At 38.6% G+C, this 20,326-nt stretch overlaps 1 protein-coding gene across 3 annotated transcripts in view; it reads right to left on the bottom strand.

Annotated features, from left to right (window-relative positions):
• Nucleotides 1-20,326, bottom strand: part of LOC122807225 (alanyl aminopeptidase, membrane) — a 1,192,582-nt gene that overhangs the window by 432,457 nt on the left and 739,799 nt on the right. For all 3 annotated transcript variants that reach the window (XM_044078301.1, XM_044078300.1, XM_044078302.1), the window contains one exon: nucleotides 11,780-11,906. In XM_044078301.1, the coding sequence (XP_043934236.1) occupies nucleotides 11,780-11,906 (127 nt within the window). The remainder of the gene's footprint in view (nucleotides 1-11,779; nucleotides 11,907-20,326) is intronic.

Genomic DNA, 20,326 nt, shown 5'->3' with positions numbered 1-20,326 from the left:
TTAGCTTTCACATGATCAGGCAAGCTTTGTTCCCTAAGCCAGGCATGTCTATGAATGACTGATCCTGTAACAGTAGCTCTACTTGAGGCCTCTAGGGCATCATAGCCACATTGTAAGGTGTGTTTACCCACTTGTTCTGCACTATGCATCATATCCTGCAACTCCTTCAAATCTGGTTGTTCAGGTTGAGACATTTTATTACTTAATTGTGATAACAGAAACTGCTGATATTTAAGCATATGAAACTGACAATTTAAGGCCCTCATGGCTAGGGTGGCCGAGGTATATACCTTTTTACCCCACCTCTCTAAGGATCTTGACTCTCTTTCGGAAGGTAGTGGATTCTTGGCAGTAGAGGCCTTCATTCCCTTGGGGCCTTGAGAAATGGTTTCAGGGTCAGCATTATGGCTTTTGTAGAGAAATTGGTGAGAGTTAGGGACTCTGTAGTACCTATCAGGCTTGACTGGGGCAGGAGGCAGGAATCCGGATTAAGGCAAGCCTCCGAATAAACATCATCAAGTATGTCCAAGACAGGAGGTATCGCCAGAGGTCTGTGTTGAGGTAACAAAAGAAATTCCCTAAGTCTTTTCTTGGAATCAGAAAAGTCTTGGCCTTCCCAATGGAAGTGTTCCCTCAAAGTGTGCAAGGTTTCCCCAAAGGAAAAATCCTCAGGAGGAGAAACAGAAGGAATGGACTGCTCTGCATCCGAATCTTCAAAAGGGGAGTAAGAGTGTTCCTCTACATCAGAATGTTCTGAAAAAATGGAGCCCTGATCAGAAGAGGGAGAATCTTCCTCCACTCTGGGTCTCTTGTCTGGAGGGGGCTGGGAACCTCTGATAAGAGTAATTAAATCCTCAGCCATCTTAAGCATCTGCTTTTTAGGCATGGGGCCTGGAGATGGGCCCTGTGCAACAGGCCTCTTGGAATGCCTGGCTGATTTGGATTTAGTAAAGGCCTTAATGGAAAAGGAAGATGAGTGTCTAAAGACAACATGGGTGGAAGTGGACCTGTCCACATTAGGAGGCTCAACACTCACAGTGGCTTCGGTGGTTGTAGTCTGGGTAAGGGCCGAGGTACCTGCGGTCACGGTTACAGAAGACACCGCCAAAGAAGTGTCGTCGGTAGTCAGGGACTGCATAGGCGTCTTGCTGAGAACCGGACCACGTGTAGCTGGTTTTGGCGTGGTGTTGGTGGGGACCACGGACCTCGCGTGTCGGTCCTTGTCCTTCCATTTTTTGGACAAAACGGTAGTCGGAGTCTCTGATGACATTTTATAATCAAAGGCTTTACCAAAAAAGTGTTGGGCGAACTCCACCCGACGCAAATGCGACAGCCCGAGACGTCGTGGTCTGGGCCTAAACAAGGTATGCAGAGGGAATGGAAATCCTTATGCGGTATTTGCTTCCCACAAGAAATACAATTGTTAACTTTTTCTGACATCGGTCTGAGGCAAGAAAAGTTTCCCCAACGGGGTACTTAGCTTTAATGAAGACTTCGGTTTCCAATTTTTCGTAAATTCAGGATCTGGCCGACCGGCACTTGCGAACTGCTTCTGCTTCGGGCACTGCGTGGCAAAAAAGACTGAAGAACATGGCGTCAGCTGTGTCTTATATACCCCTGCCTCACTGACGTCAGGAGAGAAAGCGACAACAACCGACCCCGGACCTAGACTTTGGAATTCGGCCGACCGAGGACCCGCCTGACGGCAGAAAACCCATCTGTGATTACTGCAGCTGTATGCACGATGAACATCCATGGCTACTAATTAGGTCCACTTGAAGACCAACTTATTCCTCCCATTATTTTCAGATTTGTCCAGAACACCAGTTACATGGAGAAAAGAAAGCAAGAAAAGAAAAAAAACTATAGGAGAGTGAAGAGTTTTAACAGATGTGAAAGTTGGTAAAGCACATAACTGTTGAACGGACAGCAACATACGTTTAAACTTCCCTTTAAGAATTCTTGACAAATCCAAAAATAATGAGCAGGCAAAGAATCAGATCAGGAGTAGGTTTCAAATACAGCTCAAATTTGATAACCATTTGAAATGCTGGGACCCACTAAAGTGAGGCCTGAAACACAAAGATTGAATGATCAAAAGAATGGACTTCCATATACTGTCTGAGATGTCATTTCTTGGAATATTCACTTTTCTCTGAGGTATGTCAATCTCAGAGTTGGTATATATAACTTTAGGTTAAAAGGAAAAGAGAAATTTTTGAGATTCGCTCTTCTGTGTTTTCAGTCTTTTTTTTCCAGCTTTTTGTCACTCGCCATTTCGAGTGCCGACACTGCAATAGGGAGTCCTCTAATTCACTTAAAAAGTTAGTAGAATAAAAGGTTTTGCATTAACATGAATTTTTTGAACAATAGAAAGGATAAAGCTCTGTCTGGCATTATTGACTGACTGCATTTTTTAGTGATTTACCAGCAATTCAAAACTTTTATGAGAGACAGGGAAAACTTATGAGACAAAATCAGGGACAGCTCAGAGGTATGGACAGAAGGCAAAATTCATTCCTCTATGGAACTAACAAATTTAAAATCTGCTGGCTCAGTACAATACACTTTCTTTCTGTAAGTGTGGCAAAATGAAGTTACTATAGATTTTGAAAGCTGGCCAGCACTATCCGCTGTTATTCCTTACTGTGAGACCTTATCTTAACAGCACTTACGTACCACTAAGAAGCTTTTGTTAATCCTCCTAAGCACTGCTAAGTTTGGGTCTTGCACTTGGGAAGAACTTAATAAGTTTATCATTTTCCTGATTTTAGAATATAATTATGGCATTCCATGTACTACAAATAAATTCCTAGTTGAGTTCATTGCACTTGGCATACAGTGTAATAACATGGATGTCGCAGTATAGTAAACAGTTGTCAATTACACTCTAATAAACCATTGTCTACTATGGAATTAATCTTTACTGTATCTTCATCTTCACAGATGTATAAATTATTCCAAATGTTTTCTTTCCTGCACTAATTCCTTACAATATAACATCTTAGTTGGGCTCTCATTGAGGTAATTCACACATCCATGGTTTTCTCCCTAAAAGTGATCAATTAATTATTTATTACTTTTACATCTGTTTCATTCCACTGCATGCCAAGTACTTTACACTTTACTAAGAATATTACCCTGTTTTATCTTACTTTTGTTACTTTTCACTTGATTATAGGTTCATAGGTGTTTACTAGGTTAATGACCACAAGGGCCTTTTTAAGCCTAGCCATGCATCCCAAATCTCTTAAAAGTTCTGATACCCTTGATAAGTGTAACCATGGGCCTGGGAGATGAACCATTTACAGGTTACCTCTGTCCATTAGAGACATAGGTGCCAAACCAGGGAAGAATTTCAGGTTTCCCATCAAGTTGCCCAAGTTGCACTTGAATTGGGTTAGAGAAGAATGCTGCTTCACATGGATGGGGAGCCTGTTCCATAGATGGGGTAGTCTCTGGGATACATACCTACCTCTCCAGCAGGTTCTATTTACATTACAGGCAAGGTTTAAGTCTTTAGAATAGGTAATGCTGGTGCTGTTTGTTTTGTGGAGATGCAGTAGGTCCATCAGAGTGGGGTCTGACAATACCCTGTATGCCAGATATAGATTTCCCCTCAAAAGCCTGTAGGAGACAGAATACAGAGATAGGGCCTTGAGGTGGAACCTTTGTGGACATTCCGATTGGTGGATATGACTGGTTAGGTACATACTAAAGGGGGCATTGTACTCAATGATAGGTCTGATGAAATACAGTGGAACAATGACTGCCTTGGACTTAGATGCCATCCCTTTGTTTATAAGTTGTGCATCACTGTAGACACGTGATGATTAAAGGCTAGATTACTATCTATGTGTGTCGCTAAGTCCTTGACTACTGGGTAAGCTTTAAGGGGTGTGTTGCCAATATGATAGTTACCAGGGATGGATAACTTCCCAAAGGATACTATTATGCATTTCTTGGCATTTGGTTTTAGTCCATGGCTCTGACACCAGTTATTTGTCTGTGTCAACCCCTCCTGGAGAACATTTGTGTCAGTGTGAGATTCAATGACAGCTCCTAATTGGCAATCATCTGCAAATTTAGTCAGCCAGAGACCACTGACATTGGCCTTGACTTCTGAGAAGTAAATGCCAAAAAGGAGAGGTCCAAGGACTGATCCCTGTGACTGGCCTCTTTGTAGAGGTGGACTCCCCAATTCTATCTTCCTGGGTCCTGTATGTGAGCCAGTTGGCTATACATCGGGTGACACACGGGTTTGTACCTAACCTCTTGAGTTTGTCAATAATACCCGAGTCGGGTACTATGTCAAATTCCTTGGCTAAGTCAAGGTACGCAGTATGAACTTTGCCCTCATCCATTGTTTTCCTTCTCGAAGAAGTCCACTAGGTTGAATAGGCATGATTTGCTCTTGATGAAACCAAACTGGGTTGGGACCAGTGTCTGGAGGTTTACTATATCTCTATTGATCATCTCAGTGGTAATTCTTTCCATGGCTTTACATATAAGACTAGTGGGTCTGTAGTTTCCAGGGTCTGTAGATGGTCCATCTTTATGCAGAGGAATGAGTGTTGCCTTTCTCCATTCATGAGGCATGAAGCCTGTTTGGAGGTTACATGTAGTTAAACAGCAATTCCGGAGGCCCTGATAGATAATGTTTCATGCTATTTAGAAGACATCCTGGGGTACTGTCTGGGCCCATTGATGTAGATAGCTGTGTTTATTTATTGATTTATTTTCTGACTGACTAATTGATTGTGCTGCATTCTGGTTACTTTATAATAAGATCTGCTGCTGAATAATAAAAAGATGCCTGCCTACTGCAAACTATTTTATCATCAGAAGGTGGGGCTGGAAGACATGGAATTAGGAAATAACTGAATAGTTTTTAAGCATATAGTAAATATAAACACCAGTTAATTAAATTTAATAAATATAGGTCCACTGAAGTAACTAAAGTAAAAGCTAAATATTTTACAATAAGAAAACACACTTAACAATACTGAGGGTGTACTTCTAATAAAAAGAGGTGGAAAAAAAATTGTACTTGATCTTTAACACACCCATTGTGGAGATACAGGATGAATGAAAGCAAGAACTAATAAAAAGAATGGAATAAAATAGGGAGAGTTTAGGTGATGATGAACCTAAATTTGTTAGAGATAAACCGACAAGTCAAAATCTCAAGAGCTGAGAGTGAGAAGAAGGTGACTAAGGCTTTGAGCCAAGAACAATTTTGTCTAAAGGTAGCTGAATACATAAGAAACAGCTAAATCCTCTTTGTGTTAATAATCAAGACAAAAGTGATTAAGAATGCCAAAGTGAAGGCTTCTCTACATAATAGTACTGATGTCACTGCAAAGTTTGAGAGGAACACAAAAGCTAAGGACAAACACAAACGGTATGAAACTATAGCAGGGAACAACCAATGTGGGCCAAGAGTGATAAAAAGGAGCTGGGAGCAGGAGGCAAATGAACAGACAGATATACAACAGGAGTCAGTCAGGGATGGAATGCTCAGAATTATAAGAAGAATTAAAGAAAATTCAAAAAATAAAATGGCAAGTTGAGAAGAATGTCATGTGATTAAACTAAAGACTGGGAAAAAAGAGAGATCATATAGAAAGTGGAAAATCCAAAGGAGATAGAGGAATCGTATTACAAAGAGGCAATTAAAAGCAATGAAGGAAGTGACATTGGCAAGGAGATAAGTGGATATGGAATTAGCAGATAAGTCTGGAAAGGAAGTAAAGACTTCTTTAGGTATATCTCAGAGAGAGGTAAGAGGAAAGCAGCTCTTGCTAGGATAAATAAGGATGGGAAGCAGGTCACATATTTTACAGAAAGGTAACTGCCAAATAAATATTTCAACTTAATATTTACCAAGAAGTAAATGAGGGCAGCATGCTATGAGGGAACCAATGCAAAATGGAGAGAGAGCAGAGTATGGATGGAAGTGTAGGGACAGAGAGAAAGACAGACACGCAGAGTTGTTTGAGAGAAAAACTGCCTGCCCAAGGGACAAGCAAAGCACAGAGCTAGATAAGATGCCTCCTAAAATATTCAAAATATTGGCTTTAGTGTTGGACAGTCCCCTGTCAAAAATCTTCAACAGGACACTGTCCACTGAAAGAGCAGCAAAGGACCAATAGATGGTGATGAGAGTTCTTCCGTATGGGTGGAGATAAAAAGAACCCATTAATACTTCAGGCCAGTCAGCCTCATAGCAACTGTCAGGAATGTCATGACAAAAATTCTCATTGGAAAAAAAAGCTGCTTTTCTAAATGCCAACAATCTCCAGAACAGCTACTAACATAGCTTCATAGCCAAAAGGAGCTATTTGTCATGCCTGATTGATTGCTATATCTGTATCATGCAGAAACGAGACAAAAACATGACTATAGACACAGTATATCTAGAGTTCTGTTAAGTCTATGACACTGTCTCACAAAGATGAGTGGAAGGTAGGCTCCAGGGGTGGGGAAGAAAATGAGAGGTAGATAGAAGTGTAGCTGAAGAATCTGAAACAGAAGGTGATGGTTGGAAGAGAACGCTGGTAACTGCAAAAGGCAAGAGAAGTAAAGTCGTACAGTAGTATGTTCTGCACCTTATTCTTTTTAGTCTATTTGACTCAAACATGCCTGAGGGGGTTAGATAGCAGGATATATCTCTTCCTGGATAATACAGAGGTAAGCGCGAATGTTACCATTCAAAGCCTCTCAGAGTTAAAACCTATATATCTGTATATAGATAGATACAGATAGAAATTTAGATAGATAGACATGTGTGTCTTTGGGTCCACTCTTTAATTTTGAAATGCCATAATATCGAGATTCATAAAATCAAACTCAGAATCACGACATTATGAAATTTCAAAATTAAAAACCAAATACAAAAAAAAAATTAAAACATGTAAAAGAATGTTTTTGCAGGGGGGCAAGCCCCCCTGCACCCTCCCACACCCCCTGCAACTAAAATTTACTAAATCCGAGATTGTGCTACAGTGAAGAGAATGGTAATGTTCCCGTTCCGCACTGTCTACCGATCCCTATTACCCTTCTCTTCACTGCAGAGCGATCTTGGAGTTAGTATATTTAAGGTGCAGGGGATGTGGGGGGTGCAGGGGGGCTTGCCCCTCTGCAAAAACATAGTTTTCTGTTTTTATTTTTTTTTTCATAATTTTGAGATTACCAGACTGCGAGGTTCTCAGTTCGATATATAGAACTTCGGGATTTTGTAATTTCAAAATTAAGAAGTGGACCCGTGTGTTTATATCTATATATTATATCGATATTTATCTATCTGCATATACATATATAGTGCTTGTTGAATGGGTAGGTGGGTTGGCCAAGGGGCCATTTATGGGTGCATATGCATTGTGAAATACAAAAGTTAATGTTTTGCAACACAGCAAAGTCCAATATTTACATATATAGTAACAGTTCTCAACATTAAGAATAACAAAGTTCAGCATTACGGTACTACAGTTACATAATATCAAATTATATATTGTACAGTGAAAGTAATTTCACATTCAAGAGTGTGCATGCTAATTAGACAATTTCTGTTTCCTCTCTTTTTTCAAATCATTAAATGTAAAAAACATGTATCCATCACCAGTAAACTGTTCCATGCAGCAGACCAGTGCATAAAAAAAAGAATAATGCATTTTGATGTCAGGAGTAGCCTACATGCAGCTGCATAGCATACATCATAAACTATTTATCTCTCGAAACAGGGATGTCTCTCATTATTTGCTGTTTTCATTCCTCAGCCATTTGCCAGAAAACAACAGTTTCTTTGAAGAACAGATCACAAATATGATGCAGATGTTTACATTCCATTAAAGTCTACATAAGCCAAGTAGAATTGACACAGAAAATAACACAACAGAGGGGAAAACAGACAGAGATGCAACATGCTGTGCAGTCAAAGAACATGTGCAGTACATACTTATGTCATTTGAATGTTTGTTTGATCGAAACCCAAATGACTGAAATCATTTGACTGAAAATGTGTTTTACTGAAAACACATTTGATAGAAATGTGTAGAGGTCTGTAGAAAGTAAATAATGACATCATTTTTTATCATAGGTGTTATTAGGGAAGTCAGTCTAGCAAATGATGTGTGGAATGCCATGGTCAGTACCATGTTGTACCCCAGATCCATAGGTGATTATGTTTTCGCTACAGCACTGACTCACTGTTGGTGGTATTTTTTCTTTGCTTTTCAGTATGGTGACCATGGCATTACCATATGTAAAAAAGGGGGGTACAGGGGTGTTTGTACCCAGCAAAACATTTTTTATGGTACATTTGTAGTGTAGCAGGCTTTTTTATCAAATGAGTTTGTTCAAATGGGTTTGACATGTGTGTTTTAATCTGATAAAGCCGTAGATGAGGGTAAGGTGGTTCACACAGCCTATCTAGATCTCGCCAAGGCTTTTGACACCATCCGCCACTCTGGAATTATAGATAAACTCACTAAACTAGGTATAAATCCCTATGTCACAAGATTGGTTGCCAACTGGCTCACTGACAGAACCCACACTGTGAAAGTAGCAGACTCTAAATCCAACTTCAGATCAGTGACAAGTGGAGTACCACAGGGTTCAGTCCTGGGTCCTCTCCTGTTTGGTATCTACTTCTCTGAAGTATAGGCTAACGCAGAAAGTCTTTGGCTAATGATGTTCGCAGATGACTGCAAACTAGGAGGCATAATCAAAACTAACGATGTGGACATTCTACAAAAGGGCCTCACTGAGACAAATGCCTGGTGTCAAAGCCATGGCCTCAAGCTCAATGCCAAAAAATGCATTGTCATCCCTTTTGGTAAAAACTCTGTTCCCATGAACTACCACATAGGTGATAGTCTACTTAACAACAAAAGTGTGATAAGAGACCTTGGGACACAGGTGGACAGTAGTCTCTCCTTTGATAATCACATCACCACAGTAGTCAGGAAATCCTTCTATGTGGCACACCTCATCACAAAAGGTTTCTCATCCAGGAAAAAAGAGGTCATTGTTCCCCTCTACTCATCACTCATTAGACCCATTATAGAGTACAACGTCCCTTTTGTTATGTACCTCACAAGACATCTACAACAACTTGAAAGGCCGCAGAAATACCTCACAAAGAGGATTATCGGCCTCAAACAGATGCCCTACGGAGACCATCTCAAAAAACTCCAGCTTTACTCTGTCGCATATCACCTACTCAGAGGCGATCTCTGCCTAACATACAAAGCTATGTCAAATCCAGAGCTGTTGGACATGCTCCACTTAAAGAAATCCCAATCCCTCCGAGCTACATGCTCTAGGGACCTAAACCTTGTCACCACAATAAACAGAACATGCTGGAGGGATAGATACTATCCCAGAGACTTCCCATACTCTGGAACAAATTACCTATCTATATCAAACAAAGCTCCTCATTAGCACTCTTCAAGAAAAATCTTGATGATTGGATGGGAGATAGGAAATTCACCCCGGGGATCACTTCTGTGGCTCTGCTTGACAGGGGCACAGGAAAATAATTTTATTGGGTGGCAAAAGCCAGGGTACTGTTTGACTAGGCTTATATAGGCCCTAGGGCCAATAGCCTAGTAACCTACCTACCTATGAACCTATGAACTTATGAACATTCAATCAAATGACATAGAACTCCCTGACATACAGAAAATGACGGAAGAGCACTAAAGTCTTCTTATACAATGACATTGTTTATAAAAAGTAAACATTTTTTCTTACATAATGTCATTGTATAATACAACTTTTACACTCCTGGGTTTGAGTAATGCAGACTTGGCTTAATTTAATCACCCACCCTTCACCTTCATGATTAAACCTCACCAACCATGGGTAAATCTTCTTGTGGACTATTGCTAAATTATACAACATTTAGCTTACAGAGGTGGTACAATATTGTCTTGTTTTACATATCAGTATAACACCATTGCAGATAAAGGGAACCAAGATTAAAATATTACATGGGAAAATACAGAGAGCAATATTAAGCAAATCTGAAGAGAATGAGATGGAATGAATATTTATTTGTGTGTGTGTGTGTGTGTGTGTGTGTGTGTGTGTGTGTGTATTAATCTATATATATATATATATATATATATATATATATATATATATATATATATATATATTTGTGTGTTCATATGTATGTATTATTTATATATTGCATTTTGTTTTATTAACTGGACATATCTAGTTGGACACAAGGCCCCTTTCCAGTGGAGATCTGGAGAGAAAGTGACAAATACATAAAGTTAAAAAATAATGCTTTCTACTATCAAATTTTCACATTCTGTACAAATACTAAGATACTATATCTACATAACAGTAATACACACATTATTATATATTTGTACATAATAGTAAGACCCATTACTACAAACAGGTTGCCAAATGCACTTAATATGTGCTAAGAATAGTACTTTGTAGAAGTGTTTAAACAGTACAACGGTTTCAGTACCAAGTTGGCTCAGCAGAGTTTTAAGCACAAAACCTCTGTTGGAAGTCAGTGAGTAGTGTGTAGAATGCAGTGGGATAAACATGGAAATGTAAGTCTATGGCTAATAAGAGATTAAATCTTTAGTTTCATACAGAAAAAGTAAGATAATTTTTTTTTTAAATTCTGGAGTGTAATACAGCTGTGCATGGTTCTAACTGGGGGTAATGCTAACTTGATATTTTTTTTAAGTAGAGGAATAGAAAAGCCTTTGAATGCAATGTTTTTTTATATGTGCATATTTTCATAATTTGATTCCTGCATGATTACTTCCATATTACAAAAAAATAAATTTTCCTCACATCCATTGCACATAGTTATATATGCTCTCTCAAGTGATTGCTTCTTATGCTCCCTCTAGTGTTATTTCTTTTTCTATTAATTGACAACCTGTTTGCAAATTTTTTATATATATAAAAAGAAAGTTTTACTGAAAACCTTTCCCCCACTATGGTTAAATATGTAAAGTCATCTGAAAGCTTAGTCATTGCACTTTTAAAATGAAAAGATGGTAGTCTTCCTATAAATGTTGTAAACAGTAAACCACTGAAAAAGAGCCACCAAGAAAACTACATAAAAATCCCAATTGGCCCTTTTGGTAGTTTCACACCATAATCTCCATATTCTGAATGTTGGTCAAAAGTCCAATATAAAAACATAAAACAAAAATGCATCCAGATGGGAAAAATCCACAAACAGCTTTAATAAATACAGGTTAAGCGCTTTCGTCCCTACTACAGCATGGGTCTTCATCAGAACAACAACTTCTCAGAAACCAATTACTTAAATACATACAACACATCTAATTAAATGTTAATATAACAATTAAGACCATTAAATAGCAAGGCATGCTCTTTCCTTAAAGGTCAAGGTACCCCTATATAATCTCACACAGAATCACAATGGTTTTAAGCGTTACATAATACATTACATAAAAAATATTACTTATAAATGTTTCCTAAAAATGTCTCTTAAAAATGATTCTTAAAAAATGCGTTATTCATGAAACACATTAATTAAATTGTGTCAAAGGTCCAAGGCCCTTCTTTTCAAAACTGGTAAGATAGAATAGAAACCAAATCATTAATATCTGGTAGTACATAGGTTTTTAGCTTGGTTATCCAAAAAAATAAATGTTATCAATAGTTCATGGTAAATGGCAAATACTTCTTATTTCTCAAAGCATAAAGTAATTATGGATATCATTCTTTGCTTTTAAGGGCTAAAACTACCAGGACAAGATATACTCACCAGACTTCTTAAGTGGGTAGGTTGTGTTGTAGTATTTCTCAAAATGTTTTAAAATTGGTCCAGTAACCTCCAATGAATAGTTCCCTTGTCCAGCTTTGATGGCGTTTCTGCGAGCCCATATGCGTATCTGAACATATTTTGGGAATAAAATGTTGTGTAATTACTTTTACTTGTATTTTAGAGATGTTTATAAAAAAATCAAGAATGTGTTCAAATTTATTTAAATGCTTACATCTAAGTACTGTTACATAAAAGAAATCATTAAACAAAAATAGAAATGTAAAAAAAATATATATATGTATTTGAAATGTATCAGTTTTCACTTGTGTTTGCATGTATATGTCTCAAGTCCCTAAACAGTAGAATGTTAAGTAGCAATGCTAAAAATGTTAAAAGTCGGTTATTCTAGATGAATTTCAACCTTGTTACTCTCAGTCTTTATTCAGTACTTAACTCCTCTGCTGTACTATTCTTGTGCATTTTCTAAAAAAAAATTATGTCCAGTATCATTGAAACTGAACTATTTTTAAAAGCTTCAACTTAAAACAATTGGTACTGAAAATGCATATTAGTATTTGAATAACAAATAAGTAATTAATCCCAGCATGCAAGCATTATCTAAAATGAATACATTGCAAAGTAAACTTAGAATGCACAATTGGTATTTCTTAGCTTTAATCCAAACCAAAGAATTTTAAGAATCTCTATCATCTGTGTAAAAATAAGAATAAAGCATTTAATATTGGGCCATGTGCACTCTGAAAGTTACTTAAAAGACTATGAAATATTTTAGTCCAGCAATATAATTATTAGACAAGCTTAGTTGATAATCTCAAAATGTGTAACAGTAGTGAAATAGTCAGACATTCAGATACTAACATAGTTAAATACTTCATCAGTTATTAAGGTGAATGTGAATCACCAAATGTACAAAACCTTTTCTGTTTGTCTGTCTCTCTGCCTCTAAAATGTATCAGTTTCAGTGATGCAACAGGTACCACACTCATTTTTTTGTGCAGTATGCTGTGAGTTCTATTCCCACACCAAGTAGATGGGTTGCTGATATTGCATTGCAGCATAAGGGTGCTGCACTCCTGAGTCTGCCATCTTTCAGATGAGAAATTAAATTGAGGCTCCATCTGCCTGAGTCAGTGGTAGCTCAGGTGGATGTTAAAGATACCTCAGGACCTATCGAAAAGGGAAGGGGTTTTCCCTGATGCCTTGTCAAAATTTCCGCTATTAGTCTAAATACCACCTCAGGAGATATCTGCACATGATGGCAGGGTATTCTGTTGATCTTTTTTTTTTTTTTGTCAAGATTTTTAGATTGCAGTTCATTTTTGAACTAGTTCATAGGTTCATAGGTTCATAGGTTCATACTAGGCTATCTGCCCTAGGGCATTTATAAGCCTAGCCAGAGTCTGTATAGCTTTCGCCACCCATATTAAATTAATTTTGCTATGCCCTTTTTCAAGGTTAGTATACTGTGCCTCTGTCTAACAGTGACACAGAAGTGATACCCGGGGTAAACCTACAATCTCCCATCCACTCATCAAGATTCCTCTTGAAGAGAGTCAATGAGGGACTCTGCCTAACCTGGACTGGGATTTTATTCCAGAGTGAAGGGAGCCTCTGGGTTATGAATCTGTCCCTCCAGCATGTCCTATTTATTTCAGTGCTGAGGTTCAAGTCCCTCGAGCGTAGCTCGATGGGATTTGGATTTTCTGAGGTGCAGCATGTCCATTAATTCCGGGTTGGACATGGCTTTATACGTCAGGCACAGATCGCCTCTGAGCAGGCTGTATGCCACTGAGTAGAGCTGGAGTTTCTTTAACCAGGCAGCATATGGCATCTGTTTGAGCCCCTTGATCCTCTTGGTGAGGTACTTTTGGGGTCTTTCCAGTTGCTGCAGGTGTCTGGTAAGGTACATCCCAAAAGGGGCATTGTACTCAATTATAGGCCTGATGAGGGATGAGTAAAGAGGCATGATGACCTCCCCTGAGCTAGATGTGAATCCCTTCATGATTAGGTGGGCTATATAAAATGTTTTTCTATCCACTTTGGCTTTGTGGTTGTCAAATGAGAGATTGCTATCAACTTGGGTCCCCAGGTCCCTAATTACTTCTTCTGTACTTAATGGATTACCACCTATGTGGTAATTTGTGGGCACTTTGTTTTTGCCAAAGGGGATGACTATACACTTTTTGGCATTTAGCTTGAGGCCATGGCTCTGGCACCAGTTGTCTGTTTCTATGAGGCCCTTTTGGAGGATGCTTGTGTCAGCTGGAGAGTCTATTATGGCACCCAGTTTGCAGTCATCTGCAAACGTGGTCAGCCACAGTCCTTCCATGTTGGCCTGTACCTCCGAGAAATATATACCGAAAAAGAGAGGTCCCAGCACTGAGCCTTGTGGGACGCCACTTGTAACTGGTTTGGAGTCTAACATGGCTCCAGCTATTCTAACCATGTGGGTTCTGTCCTTGAGCCAGTTTGCAACCCAACTAGTGACATAGGGGTTTATATTTAAGCTGGTGAGCTTATCTATAATGCCCGAGTGGGGTATTGTATCAAAGGCTTTTGCGAGGTCCAGGTAGGCTGTGTGGACCACCTTCCCCTTGTCAATGGCCTTGGTGACTGTTTCAAAGAAATCGACCAGGTTCAAGAGGCAGGATCTGCCCTTAACAAAGCCAATATGGGTAGGATCCAGTGTCTGCAGGTCCCCAATATCTTTATTTATAAGGTCCATGATGATCCTTTCCATAACTTTGCAGACCAAGCTAGTGAGACTTATGGGGCGATAGTTTCCAGGATCCGTCGAGGCACCACCTTTGTGGAGAGGGACCACTGTTGCTGTACGCCACTCTTTGGGTACATATCCTGTAGTAAGGCTGAGATTGAACAGTAGTTTTAGGTTTGGGTTTAGCTCTTCTTGGAGTTCATGTAGGACGCAGCCCAGGACACCGTCTGGTCCCATTGATGCTGTGTTTCTTGCTTTGGAGAGGGCAGCTCTTATCTGAGCATCTGAGATGTCAGGGGGGCAGCACTCTGCTGGGACAGATATTAGCACTTTTGGTGGGGAGGGCCGGGAGAAGTTTGCGCTGAACCTGTCAGCTAGGATGTTGGCAATGTCTGTGGGATTTGGGTAATTTTTGTCATTTTGGACTAATTCTGAGCATATCTGGGAATTCCCACCCAGTTTCCTAACATAACTAAAGAAAGCCTTGTGGTTGTCCTTAGTGTCCTGTGCAATTTTTCTCTCGAAGCTGGCCTTAGACAATTTTATGAGTGCCTGTAGTTTTTTGCTAATACAGATCAGAGATGCCTTCCCTTTTTGGGATTTTGCTCTATCATGTAGTAGTTTCCTCCTTCTATTGTATAGTTTGTTTATGGCTGGGGTCCACCAGACAGGACATCTGCCTTTGGAGGATTGGGTCTTGGTTTTATTTGGGATTGCATGATCCATGCATTCCTGAAGGTGTTCATAGAATGCGTTTATAAAGGATTTTGTGGTCTGGGCCATATTATCCAAAGGCCCGGGGGCTTTGAAGGATTCCACCTTGGTTTTGAGGAGTGTGAAATTTGCTTTAGAGAAGTTTTTCACTGTGGTTTTCTGGGCATGGGGTGGGGTCGGGATGTGAATATCCAGTGAGATTAGTTTATGGTCTGATCTTACCAGTGAGGGATACACTTCTGGTCTGGAGCACAGAGACCCCATGTTGGTAATGATCAGGTCCAGTATGTTTTCCCCTCTTGTGGGAGTGGTAAAAAGTTGTTCCATAGCATTTGAGTCTAGTGATGCACTTTCAGTGTTTTTTTTTTATTTTTTTTTTTTGTTTTCCCACTTTAATGAGACCACCATGAAGTTGATGTATACAATTTAGAGGGGTGCTGGGGCCAAGCTTCTGACATGGAGGTGGCAAGTATTTTAATTATCTATCTACCTGTCTATTTATTTATTTGTAAATATGGAACAATGCTATTGCTCATAAAAGTTGTTGTTGTCTGTCTTTCGGTTTTTCCTGGTTAGGGGTCACCACAGCGGAACTCCGGTCCGCTAATGATTGGCAGTTGGTTTTTATGGTGTCAAGTTGCCAGCCTGACACTCAGCCTTCAATGAAGGCATGCCTATTCAACGCATGTCTTTCGAACGCCCACTCAACCGCGGAGAAGACATGCAGACTCCACACAGAAGGCACTCCCAATCCAAGGCAAGAATCGAACAGGAGAACCTCTTGCTGTGAGGCAAGAACGCTACTGCTGCACCACCACAGACGTCTAAAAGTACTATAGATTTAAATATCTGTAATTTTACACTGGCTCTGTAAGTCTCTTCCAATACTGATGCCTAAAAAAGCAGGTTTTCTTATTTAAGATTTGTAATAGTCAGATTCATAGAGATTCATTATTGGGTATGCCTGACCTAATGTACTGACACTACTTATTTGCCCAGCTTTCTTCTCATAAGGGATACATTCTATCTGGTGTGAATGGAGAGGTAAAATTAGCAAGAAAAGGAGAATAGTTTTGCTGGAACTGAATTCATCCTTAAGTCTTGGTAAGTACCTTCACATGGTGGACACTGTTTTTACACCAAGATAAGATTGATATGTAGACTATATATTATACAGCATATATCATGGAGAATTGTAAGTTAAAAAATAAAAAAGACAGCTGAGTTCACAGGTCCCAGGATTAAAAAAAGGTACCCACTTGAGATGTACACACTGGTGCCAGGAATGGAAAAATGACAACGTAGAATCTTCAGGATATGCAAACTTTGCTATTACAGAATTTAGCCAAGGTCAGGAGAAAGATGGCCCTAATATTGTAGAAAGAGGAGGTAAATAAGACCCAAAATGTGAAAAGACTGGTAAACCAGATGAGCACAGTAATCTCAGGACTATTAACAGAAATTCGTATGATACAACAGAAATAAATAGAATATATTAGTGTGCAGCTAAACTAATAACCGATAAAGTGCTACCACAAAAATGTAGAGATTAAAAGGAAATGAAGGGAACAAGTAAAATGCCGCAGTGGAAGTATCAAATAGAGAAAAGTATACAGCAAGTAAGACAAGAAGTATCACTGCTGCCGTGGAAGTATCAAATAGAGAAGAGTTTACAGCAAGTAAGACAAGAAGTATCACTGCTGCCGTGGAAGTATCAAATAGAGAAGAGTTTACAGCAAGTAAGACAAGAAGTATCACTGCTGCCATGGAAGTATCAAATAGAGAAGAGTTTACAGCAAGTAAGACAAGAAGTATCACTGCTGCCGTGGAAGTATCAAATAGAGAAAAGTATACAGCAAGTAAGACAAGAAGTATCACTGCTGCCGTGGAATTATCAAATAGAGAAAAGTATACAGCAAGTAAGACAAGAAGTATCACTGCTGCCATAGAAGTATCAAATAGAGAAAACTATACAGCAAGTAAGACAAGAAGTATCACTGCTGCCATAGAAGTATCAAATAGAGAAAACTATACAGCAAGTAAGACAAGAAGTATCACTGCTTCTGTGGAAGTATCAAATAGAGAAAAGTATACAGCAAGTAAGACAAGAAGTATCACTGCTGCCGTGGAAGTATCAAATAGAGAAAAGTATACAGCAAGTAAGACAAGGAGTATCACTGCTGCCGTGGAAGTATCAAATAGAGAAAAGTATACAGCAAGTAAGACAAGAAGTATCACTGCTGCCATAGAAGTATCAAATAGAGAAAACTATACAGCAAGTAAGACAAGAAGTATCACTGCTGCCGTGGAAGTATCAAATAGAGAAAAGTATACAGCAAGTAAGACAAGGAGTATCACTGCTGCCGTGGAAGTATCAAATAGAGAAAAGTATACAGCAAGTAAGACAAGAAGTATCACTGCTGCCATAGAAGTGTCAAATAGAGAAAACTATACAGCAAGTAAGACAAGAAGTATCACTGCTTCTGTGGAAATATAAAATAGAGAAAAGTATACAGCAAGTAAGACAAGAAGTATCACTGCTGCTGTGGAAGTATCAAATAGAGAAAAGTATACAGCAAGTAAGACAAGAAGTATCACTGCTGCTGTGGAAGTATCAAATAGAGAAAACTATACAGCAAGTAAGACAAGAAGTATCACTGCTGCCGTGGAAGTATCAAATAGAGAAAGGTATACAGCAAGTAAGACAAGAAGTATCACTGCTGCCATAGAAGTATCAAATAGAGAAAACTATACAGCAAGTAAGACAAGAAGTATCACTGCTGTAATCTCAGGACTATTAACAGAAATTCGTATGATACAACAGAAATAAATAGAATATATTAGTGTGCAGCTAAACTAATAACCGATAAAGTGCTACCACAAAAATGTAGAGATTAAAAGGAAATGAAGGGAACAAGTAAAATGCCGCAGTGGAAGTATCAAATAGAGAAAAGTATACAGAAAGTAAGACAAGAAGTGTCACTGCTGCCGTGGAAGTATCAAATAGAGAAAAGTTTACAGCAAGTAAGGCAAGAAGTATCACTGCTGCCGTGGAAGTATCAAATAGAGAAAAGTTTACAGCAAGTAAGACAAGAAGTATCACTGCTGCCGTGGAAGTATCAAATAGAGAAAAGTATACAGCAAGTAAGACAAGAAGTATCACTGCTGCCGTGGAAGTATCAAATAGAGAAAAGTATACAGCAAGTAAGACAAGAAGTATCACTGCTGCCGTGGAATTATCAAATAGAGAAAAGTATACAGCAAGTAAGACAAGAAGTATCACTGCTGCCATAGAAGTATCAAATAGAGAAAACTATACAGCAAGTAAGACAAGAAGTATCACTGCTGCCATAGAAGTATCAAATAGAGAAAACTATACAGCAAGTAAGACAAGAAGTATCACTGCTTCTGTGGAAATATAAAATAGAGAAAAGTATACAGCAAGTAAGACAAGAAGTATCACTGCTGCCGTGGAAGTATCAAATAGAGAAAAGTATACAGCAAGTAAAACAAGAAGTATCACTGCTGCTGTGGAAGTATCAAATAGAGAAAAGTATACAGCAAGTAAGACAAGAAGTATCACTGCTGCCGTGGTAGTATCAAATAGAGAAAACTATACAGCAAGTAAGACAAGAAGTATCACTGCTTCTGTGGAAATATAAAATAGAGAAAAGTATACAGCAAGTAAGACAAGAAGTATCACTGCTGCCGTGGAAGTATCAAATAGAGAAAAGTATACAAGTAAGACAAGAAGTATAACTGTTAGAAGAATATGAAAAAGGGAAAGCATCATCAAAAGTATTTAGAAAGATGTGGTAAAAGCAATGCACACAATCAAAATAGACCAAAATGTATCACATACTTGACAGTTATAAATTAAAAATATCAGCAAAGGCAGAAAAACTTAGAAGGTATGCAGATAATTATAAAGGAAAAGTACAAAATAAATAAGTCATTGATGACCCAAAAAGATTCTATTGAGAGTTGAGAAACAAAGCAAAAGAAATAGAAATACTACCAAAAGGAAGAGATGGCACATTTTGGAGAAGTATTTATGACACTGTTGAACAGAGGCAGGATGCTGAATGGAAAGAAGAATTAGAAGAAACAATAAGGAACACTAACGTAGAGGATATGAAATGGGATGAGGTAACAGGTAGTGTAACTGAGACAGAATTAAGAAAGGCTTTGGAATGGAAACCCCCATATACCACACGCAGTACCTAACTTCTGCCTAAAAGTATTAACATCTTTAGACAAATATGTAGCCCTGAGTATGAATTACTTATATGCATTTCCTGAACAGACACCAACATGGTTAACAACAGAAAACGTGATACTCCTCCTTAAGAATGAACCTGCAAGGCATCCTAAGAACTATAGACCAATAACTTGCCTTCACACATTATACAAACTATATATTACAATTGATGCAGACAGAGTTTATAATCCTTTATATATAAAAAAAACTCAATTATGGCTATAGAATAAAAGACTATCAAAAGAAAGTCATATGCAACAAGGGATCATTTGTTGTTAAATAAAGCCATAATAGAGAATTGCAAAAAGTGGAAGAATTTAAATATGGCATGGATAGATTACAAAAAAAAGCATATGACAGCATCCCACGTTGTGGATAAAAGAATGCTTGCAGATGTATAAGATGCATCCTACATTGATTAATTATGTTACAGTGGCCATGAAACAGTGGCAAACCACTGTGCAGTTATGCTATGGAAAAAAGCAAATAATTATCCCAGTGATAAAAATTCAAAGAGGAATATTTCAGGGTGATTCTTTGTCATCACTGCTATTTTGTCTTGTCCTTAACCCATTATACTGTTTACCTTATAGATTAGGCTATGATTACAATTTGGCTCCTAGAAAACATCGTATGTTAGGCTGCACCTCTGAGCTTATACGTTCACAGGTCCTTATGTAAGTACTGGGCTAGCTGTCCTTGTAGGCCATGTTAAGCCTTGACAATTTCCCCTTTAGTGCTTGAATTAACCTTTCCCATTTGGTGTTAGATTGGCCTTACCCATCCATGGTTAATAGTTATATATTACCCATAGTGGCAATAATTGAGATAATAT

This window comes from Protopterus annectens, chromosome 7.part0, assembly GCF_019279795.1.
Source record: "Protopterus annectens isolate FY-2018-M chromosome 7.part0, PAN1.0, whole genome shotgun sequence".
Classification (NCBI taxonomy): Eukaryota; Metazoa; Chordata; order Ceratodontiformes; family Protopteridae; genus Protopterus; species Protopterus annectens.
The sequence above is the reverse complement of the archived record's forward strand: the minus strand, read 5'-3'. Positions and strand labels throughout refer to the sequence as shown.